The sequence below is a fragment of the Cebus imitator genome, unplaced genomic scaffold (genome assembly GCF_001604975.1).
Source record: "Cebus imitator isolate Cc_AM_T3 unplaced genomic scaffold, Cebus_imitator-1.0 Scaffold75, whole genome shotgun sequence".
In the NCBI taxonomy this organism is placed as follows: Eukaryota; Metazoa; Chordata; class Mammalia; order Primates; family Cebidae; genus Cebus; species Cebus imitator.
In genome coordinates this window covers 6,725,443-6,737,057 of record NW_016107390.1, presented here as the reverse complement: position 1 = coordinate 6,737,057, position 11,615 = coordinate 6,725,443, and the positions used below count along the sequence as shown (strand labels likewise).

Sequence of the window (11,615 nt, the reverse complement as noted above, 5' to 3'; positions counted from 1 at the left end):
GTATGATGTGCAATTGTATGGTCTTTACAAGGCACTAAATAATGAGATCTAGAAGCAGGTATGATGACTTCATAATTTTGAAGTAGTGTTAAGTATGAGACATTGGTATCAAGAGTAACATGCTATGAAAATAATTCTGATTTCTATTGGTGGCAGAGCCATGGTTCCATTAATAGTTTGTTACAGTCGTAACTAAAGAAAAGGTGATATTTCAGTTACAGGTAAGTGGAAATCAAGATGCAAATTTTTTTTCATCAAATTTCATAGATTCTCCTCCATTCTTATGAACACAAAAGTATGCTGGGCATCGTGGCTGCCGCCTATAATCCCAGCACTCTGCAAGGCCAAGGCAGGAGATTTGCTTGAACTCAGGAGTTCGGGACCAGCTTGGGAAATGTGGTGAGACCCCATCTCTACAAAAAATTTAAAAATTAGTCAGGCATGGTGGCACATGCCTCTAGTCTCAGCTACTTGGGAGGCTGAGGTAAGGGGATCACTTGAGCCTGGGAGGTTGAAGCTCAGTAAGTCAAGATCATGCCACTGCGGCACTGCACTCCAGCCTGGGCAACTGAGTGAGACCTTGTCTCAACAAACAAACAAACATACGCACCAAGGTAAAGTATCCTTACAGAGATGTTTTAAAAACCTTACCTCTGAAAACCACATAGAACAAATTAGTCCTCTTAAAAACTCTCCTGAATCTCCTAAATTAAGTCTTCTAATCCAAAACTGACAGTGTTTCCAGAATTTTCAGTAACCTTATCATTTTCTTCTGCTAGAGCAAGAATTTTTAAATTTCCAAACAGAAGCAATGAGCCCAGAAACTTAGCATGCATTCCACGTTGTTACGACCAGCCCATCCCAGGGGAATGAAAGATAAATTTGCAGGAACACCTTGGCATTCTCTAATAATAAATAAATAAATAAATAAATAAATAAATTTTCTTTCACTTGGGAAAACAAAGCCTGTCAAAATGGCTGCCTTAACTGTCTGAGTAATTTTTTAAAAAAATATTACTTGATTTTTAATGACATTTTAATTTTCTCACAGAAATGATCATTTTAAACAGGAGTCTATAACATAAAGAATAAATAACACAAGACAAAAAGGAAAAAAAAAAAAAGTTCCCAGGACAAAAGACTGAGTTTGTCATTTGCTTAGCCTGTGGTAGATGTGTGTGTTTAGAGTTTTTTGAGGACTGTGTCTTTCTGCAGATAAGCAGCCGTCTCTAAGCCTAGATCTAAATTAGCTGCAGCTGGAACTCAATAGATTCAAAGAGAAAATAGTTCCTTAAGTATCAATTTTGTGCTGAGAAATAAAAAGAGGAACAAGAAATAGCCTCTGCCCTGAGGGGGGCTTGAAAGTTAGTGACAGTAGGAAACATGTTATAAAAATAGTTACACAAGGAAGACTAAAACCATATTATACTCCAGTGGAAAAAATATCTGAAATGATGTAAAGGAAACAGTTGAGCTATTATAATGAATAGACTGATGTTGTCAAATGGCTTTTTTGTTAGTAAGGCCAAAACAATGCCACAGTTTTTCGGAGGAGCCTGGTTATAATGCCCAGCAAACACCATTGTAATTATTAGGTTATTCTTGGTCATTCATACTAGTATTGAGCTGTTTAACGTACCTTATCATCTGTTTTCTTCACTGTTATACCCTATAATCTTACACAGCACTTTGTACATAGTATCTTCTCAGTACTTATAAGTGAAAGAAGGCACAACATACTATAGAAAGTATGGAAGAGGTGGGATTGAAACAATTTGTTGTTGTTGTTGTTGTTGTTGTTTTTGAGATGGAGTCTTGCTCTGTCATTCAGGTTGCAGTGCAGTGGCACGATCTCGGCTCACTGCAACCTCCACCTCCCGGTTTCAAGTGATTCTCCTGCCTCAGCCTCCCAAGTAGCTGGGATTACAGGTGTGCACCATCACGCTAGACTAATTTTGTGTTTTTAGTACAGATGGGGTTTCACCATGTTGGCCAGCCTGGTCTCAAACTCCTGACCTCAAGTGATCCACCCACCTCGGCCTCCCGAAGCGCTGGGATTACAGGCATGAGCCACTGGGCCTGGCTGGATTGAAACAGTTCTACAGCATGCTTGATTGTGCCACTTTTTGAAAGCTCTAAGTCTTAGTAATGTCATCTGTAAACGAGGATACCACTATTAGCTAAGATTTTTGTAAAGAGTAGATGATACCCATAAAATATTTAGCAAATAGTCATTCTTTAACAACTGTCAGCTATTTCATGGAAGGACGCATGTAGAACTGATGTTTACAGCTGGAATGAAGCCCAATGATCCACTTCCGCCTTCTCATTGTAAAGTGGGAACTCCAGAGAGATTGCAGACTTCCCCTAAGGACATGAAAAATGGAAACAGGTGCAAACCCAGGTCTCCTGAGTTTCTTAGGTTAATTTTTTTTATTTCATAATTACCAGATAACTCTCTTCTAGGTCAAAAATGTCTTAATACTGTTTGACCCTCTGAAACAAAGTGATGCTTCTTGTCTGTTTCCTTAAAAGTTTACATTCTCTAAGTTCACAGAAATGACATCTTAAGTGTATTTTCCATACCACTGATCAAGTTGAAGTCTTAAATATGTATGTTTGAGGGTCAGGCATGGTGGCTCACGCCTGTAATCCCAGCACTTTGGGAGGCCGAAGCGGGTGGATCACGAGGTCAGGAATTCAAGACCAGCCTGGACAACATGGTGAAACCCCGTCTGTACTAAAAATACAAAAAATAGCCAGGCATGGTGGCTCATGCCTGTAATCCCAGCACTTTGGGAGGCCGAGGCAGGCAGATCACCTGAGATCAGGACTTTGAGACCAGCCTGGCCAACATGGTGAAACCCCACCTCTACTAAAAACACAAAAATTAGCTGAGCATGGTGGCAGGAGGTGCCTGTAATCCTGGCTGCTTGGGAAGCTGAGGCAGGAGAATCGCTTGAACCTGGGGGAGCGGAGGTTGCAATGAGCCGAGATTGTGCCATTGCACTCTAGCCTGGGTGACAGAGCAAGACTCTGTCTCAAAAAACTAAAAAAAATTAAAAATAGCCGGGCGTGATGGCAGGTGCCTGTAATCTCAGCTGAGGCAGGAGAATGGCTTGTACCCGGGAGGCCGAGGTTGCATTGAGCTGAGATCGTGTCACTGCACTTCAGCCTGGGCGACAGAGCAAGTCTTCAGGGAAAAAAAAAAAACCAACAAAACAAAGTATGTATGTTTGAAGATACATATTTATGTATTGCTCCAAATTTTTATAAGGAACAATGAAAGGTGGTCTCTGCAGGTCTCTGGGATGGTTCTCCCAGACGCTGAGCACGCTTTAGCAGAGAAGTTAAAGTTTACACAGATCTACTTTGCTCTTAAGTAGTGGGCCTGAGGGTGAATATTTTTCATCTGTATATATTTTATTAGATGGATGATAAACAACTGATCAAATACACTCCTGTGGACCTGAAAGGAAATCAATCCATATTCCATCATGATTGAAATCATATATGTAAATTCAATCATTTAGTGATAGCTAGTGCTATAGATGTTTTTGTTAGTTTTTGCATATGTGAATAACTGGCAGGAATTCTATGCAAGAATGTATGAAATAAACACAAGAATGTATGTGAAATACAGGAATTAAATGCAAGAATGTATGTGAAAATATAATGTAAAGGACTATACTAGTAAAAGCAACTATACTCTTTATAATTATTATCTTGTAATTATACAAAGGGACTCAATAGATATCTGTTAAATGCATGCCTGTAGGACTGACTGACTCAAGGAATGTTCTCAGCTATCAGATGTTATGATTATAAGAAATTCTCAGCCAGGTGCAGTGGCTCATGCCTGTAATCCCAGCACTTTGGGAGGCTGAGACGGGCAAATCACTTGAGGTCAGGAGTTAAAGACCAGCCTGACCAACGCGGTGAAACCTCATCTCTACTAAAAATACAAAAATTAGCTGGGTGTGGTGGTGGCGCCTGCAATCCCAGCTACTCTGGAAGCTGAGGCAGGAGGATCGCTTGAAGCTCGGGGAGGGATATTACAGTGGGCTGAGATCGTGCCACTGCACTCGAGCCTGGGCGAAAGAGTGGAACTCCGTCTCAAAAGAAAGAAAGAAAAGAAAAACGAAATTATCTTAATCATTAAAACTTGCAGACGATAAACTCCTAGGACTGTGGTGAAGGCTGAATTAAATAATATGTGGGATGTGTCTACCCTAATCTGGCACATGGTATGCATTCAACAAATGTAGGAACACTTTTAATTTTTAAAAATTATTAAGACGGGAAAATGAAAGATGGTTTGAAATGCTGATGAGATTTAGATTCCTAGCAAGAGCAGGGAAATCTCATTATAGAGCTGCTGGATTTTTATTAACTATAAGTATAATGTCACACGTCTACCAACTTTCCCAAAACATAGCTACTATAATCGGAAAATGTAATGCATATCCAGGGTTCGTGTTATAGAGGCATGGAAGCAGAGAGAGGCGGCTAGTTCTCCAGAGATGATAAGATTAGCTTCCTCTCAGCCTTTAGAGTCTCAGCTGTAGAACCAGGTTGAATAATATTTTTAATGCAGACAATGTTTGTACTAGACAAAGTCAACTTAGCATTACATAGGAGCTGGTCAAGTGTTCCCCTGCTCAGTGTTCTCTTTTTTTCCCCTCTTTCACTGTTTAAATAAATTATAAAGAGAAGAATTTTAGCATGGAATGGCTACTAATCCATAACATGAAAGTTGTGTTTGGGAATATTTGTGTTCTTGGCCTCATGTCCTCCAAAACCTGTCCTTTAAGAGAACTTTTCTACAAGTCGTGTATTTCTTTTGTTTCTAAATTGCTTGCATTCATCATGCAGACATGGTTTCTTAGTGAAACATACCCTTCTAGTATGTCTTTTGTTTGTTTGTTTTTAAGACAGTCTTGCTCTGTCACCCAGGCTGGAGTGCAATGGCGTGATCTTGGCTCACTGCAACCTTTGCCTCTTGGGTTCAAGCAAGTGTCCTGTCTCAGCCTCCCTAGTAGCTGGGACTACAGGCTTATGCCACCACACCCGGCTAATTTTTTGTATTTTTGGTAGAGACGGGGTTTCATCGTGTTGGCCAGGATGGTCTCCATCTTTGTTATGAGGGTTGTGGCATCTGCCAGAATCTTACCCATCCTGTTGTATCTCTCAGTCAGGTAAGCACCTTCAAAGAGATTTCTCCTTCAGCTATTAGATTTTTTTTCCATTGGAAAGTAATCTGCAAAAGAGAGATGGAACCTGGGGTTCCTCTGACTATATTAAAATAATTGGGATGTGCTACATTAAAATCTGCAAAAAAGAGTCTTGGCCTTAGACTTCAGTTGATAAATCTTACAATTCCTCCCCACACACCCTGCTTCTAGGACTTATTTTCCCCCTCGTTTGTTAATACCCTACTATTACGGTATTGTGTTTGATTCCATGGAGACCCTGGAATAACCTCTCATACTCATCCACGCTTTCCTCACATCAAAGCACTGCGTAGTTCTAGACAGTATGTGGGAGTCCAGCAGAGGCTCATCTGGCTGAAAATGGAGGGGACAAACAGTGACCTCCCTGTTCCTCCTAGATACCAAGGAATCTTGACTTTGTCCTTGAAAAAAACCCTTTGCTTTGATTCAAGGCCACCACACCTCCCAGCAGAGTATGGTGGCACCAGAGAGAAGTGGAGATCAGCACTTTCAAGGACTCATATATGCACACAAGCAGCTGAGACCTCGATGGGCATCCTCCCAAGCCTCCTGGAATCCTTCACACCACAAGGGGCAGAGTCACTCTTTCTTGAAACAGATGTCTTTACAGCCTTGCCCAGTGAGTCCATCCCCAGCCTAACATCTCTTTTTTTTGAGATGGAGTGTTATTCTGCCGCCAGGCTAGAGTGCAGTGGCGCAGTCTCGGCTCACAGCAACCTCCAACTCCCTGGTTCAGGAGATTCTCCTGCCTCAGCCTCTCAAGTAGCTGAGATTACAGGCATGCACCACCATACCCAGCTAATTTTTATATTTTTAGTAGAGACAGGGTTTCACCATGTTGGCCAGGCTGGTCTTGGTCCCCTGACCTCATGATCTGCCCACCTTGGCCTCCCAAGGAGAGAGAAGGCAAAAGGGATGTTGGGGCCAGACGTGGTGGCTCATTCCTTCCAAAGGATTACAGGCATGAGCCACCGCACCCGGCCCCAACATTCCTTTTGCCTTCTCTCTCAGGAGTAGCCACAGCGTTTTCCTCCAGTCTGCTTTTACTCTGGCCTTCTCAGATGTTATTTAAAAAGCTCCTCTCTGAATTTCCTCCTAGATCCCTCATATTTAGTAGTGAGCTGTGCAGCAGCTGAACCAAAGACCCAAAGAGACAAGGATGCCCCTGAAGCTAACATAGCGAAATTAGGATGAACCATTCAGAAGTCCTCGCTGCTAGTCACAGGACACTCACTTTAAGAGGGACTATTCTCTCTTCTATGTGCAATTATATTTTGTCCCTGGAAAATGACTCATCTCTGATGGCAGCAACTACACAAGGAAACAGCAGATGAGCCATGAGTTTTACAAAGTTTTAACTGGCTGGGAACGGTGGCTCAGACTTGTAATAATCCCAGCACTTTGGGAAGCCAAGGCAGCTGGATTTGAGACTGAGAGTTCGAGACCAGCCTGGGCAACGTGGCGAAACCCTGTCTCAACAAAAAAATACAAAAATTAGCCAGGCATGGTGGCATGAGCATGTGGTCACAGCTACTGGAGAAATTGAGATGGGAGGATCACTTGAGCCCAGGAGGTCAAGGCTGCAGTGAGCTGAGATAGCGCCACTGCACTCCAGCCTGGATGACAGAGTGAGACCCTGTCTCAAAAAAAAAAAAAAAGTTAGACTAGGTTTACGATGGACTAGTTTTAATTATTTTTGAAATACTAAGAGGTGGATGCACAATTCTTATTTTTTAAGCATATGTCTTTAGATTCTGGGTACAACCAAGAGAAGCTATTCCACCTCTTTTGTTTTGAAACCAAATTTGCTAGGATTCTGATTGTCAATGGACAGAATCGATCCCGTGGCCCTGAACTTGTATTTGAGACATGCTTAAAACAAAGGCTGGGTCTACTGACGAAGCAGCTCATAAACGTTTTCCCTGGAGAACCAACTTGAGAAACCCCGTTCCTCTCGTCCTCTTTTCCTTGCGTTCTCTTTCGCCTTCTCTCACCTGTCACCTAACAGAGTAACGCTCAAGACTGCTTGAATAGGTTCAAAGGGTAAAGCTAACTAAAAGAAAGGGAAATCGAGTTTCCTGTGAAATACGCTGCTGCTTTTCTGATTTTGCCGTGTGGCACCGATTCTGGAGGCCAAAATAGAAACAAACTCTTCTGGATGGTGTGCCTTTACTAAGACTCTAGAGTTGGCTCTCCAAAGGGAAGAGGGCACTTCAAGTTCGAAAAACATTTTTTTGCCATTTGGAGACGGGAGTCTTCCTCATGGTCAAGGGGAGGTATCAAATCACTTTTTCGGAGTTTGCATGCTGCCCTCTCCTGGCCTGTATAGACAGGAGTGTTACAGTACATCAAATGTATTTCCTTTAATTCCACACCTGTGTGTGAGATACCTAAGAACACATGAGAGTTTATTTAAAATATTCAGGATGTCTCATCAAAAATGTATACTTGAAGCTAATCACAAATGTATATTTGAAGCTAATTAGAGGAAATAAATTCATCTTCCTTTGGCTCCTGGATTTATACTGAAGCATGTCAATCTTTTGATTTTTTTTTTTTTTTTGACTTAGTCTCACTCTGTCACCCAGGCTGGAGTACAGTGGCATGATCTTGCCTCACTGCAACCTCCACCTCCTGGGTTCAAGCAATTCTCCTGTCTCAGCCTCCTGAGTAGTTGGGACTACAGGCACTTGCCACCATGCCCAGCTAATTTTGTATTTTTAGCAGAGACGGGGTTTCACTGTTTTGACAAGGATGGTAGCGTGTCAATCTTTATATCATCTCACTTTATGCCCTGTGGCTACCACCCTCTCACTTTCCATCCTCTTAACTTCTATGTGGCTCTGGGGCTCTGTTCTGCAAATCAGTGCTCCAGTACCGTCCGGGACCCATCAACATGCTGGCCACTTAAAGACATCTTTCCAACTAGAAGTGGCGGCAATGGGAAATTTACAGAAGCCAATGGTCAGTGTTGAGTCTGAGGACCATATTTTAGCCTGACATGTGATCGGAATTAATTCTATATATTATTAGGTCTATTATATCTAATATTATTAGAAACAAACTATCAAGAAGCAGCTAATCCAAGAAGTAGATGGCATCATAGGTCTAATTTTTAGTTGAACACCTTGTCCTTCAAAAGGATTTGTCTTTTTTGTGGGTGCTTTGTGTGACCCGTTTTAAGCCCAATGCTGGGCACGTTTTCTCTGGTTGAAATAATTCTTTTTTTTCGCCTCGATATTTAAATGACCCTGATACTGAGCACATGTCTGCAACCTGACACATCACACAGGGGTGACTGCCGTAGCAACACCGAAGTACAAATGGGGCTGAACTAACCTGCTGTGCGCCTGTGCCTTTGCTGTCCCTCAGTGTCTGCCTTTGACCCAGATAGGCCAATCCTCTCCATATCAGTGGGAACTGAGAGTCTAATACCATTCCTTTGCATTTGAAAAAGAGGTGTTTACTTTAAAGAGATTTAAGGGCATGTACCTTGTTTAAACTTTACCAAACGTATAACTCGAGGGTATGTGAAGCTCTGGCTGGCTCTACTAAGATTTACAGAGAATGCTCACTTGGGCAGCACATCTACTAAAACTGGAAGGATACAGAGAAGATTAGCATGGCCCCTGCACAAAGATGACAACGCAAATTCATGAAGCATTCTATATTTAAAAAAAAAAAATCAAGAAGTGCTTTTAGAAGAAAAGATGCAAAAACAAAGAAGAAAAAAGAGAATGACTTGATTACCTCTCTCAATGAAAAACGATAGCACAAAACAATGAATAATCACAGCATTATTTGTAACTATCTTTGAAAAGCCATCAGTGTCTCCTACTCTATACAAAGTGAATATAATCAATCTCACACTCACAAAGTTGCTACCAACACGCCCAACATTACTTTAGAGTTTGAAAATTAGGAGGGAAATAGGTCCCAATTTATTGCAGCTCTTTTATTTATAGAAGAGTGACAGATGCTCACAATCATACAAAACAATCCTTAACTACTAATAGAATTTGGTTGGGTCGATTAATTTATATTTATTTGAAGAGCTAAATTCTTCACAGTTTCTTTCTGATGTAAAAGGAAAAAAAATTCATCTATAAAATCAAAATGCCTTCTATATATTGTATTCACTTGCCATGTCTATACTTTGACACAATTAAAAAAAAAACCCTATTAAATCATTCAGATCAATAAATGCACAAAAACTATGAAGTTTTCTGACTCCATGTAGAACTAAGCATGCATTTCCTTTAATGAAAGAAAGAACACGTTCATCTGATAGAAAAAACAACAAACAAACAAACAAAAAAGGTCAATATAAATTCTCCACTGTGATATACAACACAAATACCTTTCTTATAACTTCCTTATGTTCCTTGGTCAGGCACCTGCCTTGGGACAAGGACTACCTTGAGAACTAGGCACTACTGAATGTTGAGTTGATTGTGAATTATCGGTGGGTAAATAGCCCTCTTCCACCAGAGAGAGGGCTATTTAGACGAAAGGTAACGTATGTGATTGCCCCTGCACCTGCTGCTGAGCCATTCCCTGGCTGAACTGGAGTCCCAATCTTTTCCACTGCAGAAAAAGTGTTTTTCATAGGGATTCAGAGCCACATGAATACCAGCCAGCCCTTGAAGACTGCAAAGCAAGACCAATCTTTTAACCAAGACTTTGTGCAGTTCCCTCTGACTTTTCCCGGGAAGGACTGAACTCATTAGGCAATGCTAATTTAATCACGAGTAATCAACAGCAGGGGAAAGTTATATAACCATCTTTAAAATTTCAAATCAAATGCGATAAAATCTCAGGAAACAGATTTTTTTTTAACAGAACTCACACCTTGAAATAAAAAAAAAAATAGGTAGAAGTCTGAGTTTTAGGATGAAACCAAATAAAATCAAAAATCAATATTTTCTTACAAATATCACATCTACTAGATGGTTCTAATTAATGACTTTTTAATGTGGTAACACATGAGATCCTGAAACTGATGGTGCCTGGCATGCAGAATACAAATGCACTTTTAAGCTGGTAAGACAATGTAGAAATAAATCAGGTACACAGGAAGGATCACTGACAATCACATTAAAAAACATCTACCTCCCTTCTGTCTTTTTCTCCTTCAACCACAGCATAGTGGTATAGTGATATTTCACTCATGAGGTTAGTGCACCTTGGCCACATGCTTTTAAAGCCAAAACTATGCCGAAGTCCACAGTGGTTCCTATTCCTCTAGGGAGGATATCAACCTATAGGTAGGTTGGGAAATGTTCATAGCCTGCTTTCTAACCATCAGATGGTGTTTGACTCCCCATAGTCATAATTAGAATGGCGGTCACCGAGAGGTATTTATTGGTTGCATGACAACATATTGGTATTGAGGTTATTTAAAAGAGAAAAAGAGAGATCACGGTCAAGTTTGAAGGTCCTTACTTTCCTCCCACGCATAATTCAATAGGCGAATAAGCCTTGTGGCCCCCAAGCACACGCCAACAGTTAATTCCCCGGGGAGAAGCAGGCGAGACACCCGCTCCGTGCTTTCCACCCCCGCCAGCCACGGAACAACAATGTCAGTTTCATTCTAAGTGCCTCGTGGAGGCAGAAATCAGAAACCGTGTCACATTAGCCGTGACAAGCCGCGTACCTGCAATGACGTGGTGGAAGCCTCCTCCTCGAGCCCCTTCTCTCTCTCTCTCCCTCTCCCTCTGCCTCCTCTGGGCTCAATAGTCCACAGCTGGGTCTAAGTTTGGCCTCCCGCTGCCGCTTTCCGTTCGGCCGCAGCCGGACTGCAGCAGACGCCCATAAGAGAAGCGCGCCGGCTGGGGGTGCAGGAGGGGCGAGCGCGCGCCCCGCGCCGCGCGGTCCCAGGCTGGCTGCTCCTGCAGATGTGAGAGGAGCCCGGAGACTTAGCTCTGAATCCTCTCGGCGCTGCATGGGGATATTATCACAGTCTGGGATTTCTATTGGCTCTGAACGCCAAACAAATCACACCAGCCACCCCCCTTCTCTGTTTCACTCAGCGCTTGTTTCTCATCTAACCCACAAACATTGCAGCCACACACACTTCAGTCGCTTGCAATGTTTCTCTTTTCCTCCTTCCAGTCAGTGGATTTACAACCCTGTGGTCAGCTCTAACATTTTTTTTAGCAGACTTCCAATGCTAACCTTCTTGTTTATGTAGAGAAATTCTCCCTCCATCCCTTAAACCAGAAAAAGAAAGAAAGAAAGAAAACACTGATTCCCTTCAGATCTTCTTCCTTTTGTTGATGGGTTTGCAATGTGATGAATGTTTGTGATATGTCTGACATTCTCACACACGCACATACACGTGCTCTTACACACACACACACACACACACACACACACACT

General features: G+C 41.9%; 1 protein-coding gene and 1 non-coding gene across 3 annotated transcripts in view; one reads left to right on the top strand and one right to left on the bottom strand.

The window, feature by feature from the left end:
• The window catches only part of GREM2 (gremlin 2, DAN family BMP antagonist), a 131,462-nt gene extending 120,138 nt beyond the window's left edge, over window positions 1-11,324 (bottom strand). The window contains exon 1 of one of the 2 annotated variants that reach the window (XM_017532123.2): window positions 10,891-11,324. In XM_017532123.2, the coding sequence (XP_017387612.1) occupies window positions 10,891-11,180 (290 nt within the window). In that variant the 5' untranslated portion in view covers window positions 11,181-11,324. The remainder of the gene's footprint in view (window positions 1-10,890) is intronic. The other variant, XM_037739843.1, reaches the window with a different exon arrangement.
• Window positions 8,802-8,909, top strand: LOC119471815. Its single transcript, XR_005200904.1, has one exon. It is a non-coding gene; the product is annotated as a U6 spliceosomal RNA (small nuclear RNA).
• Window positions 11,325-11,615: the final 291 nt, after the last annotated feature.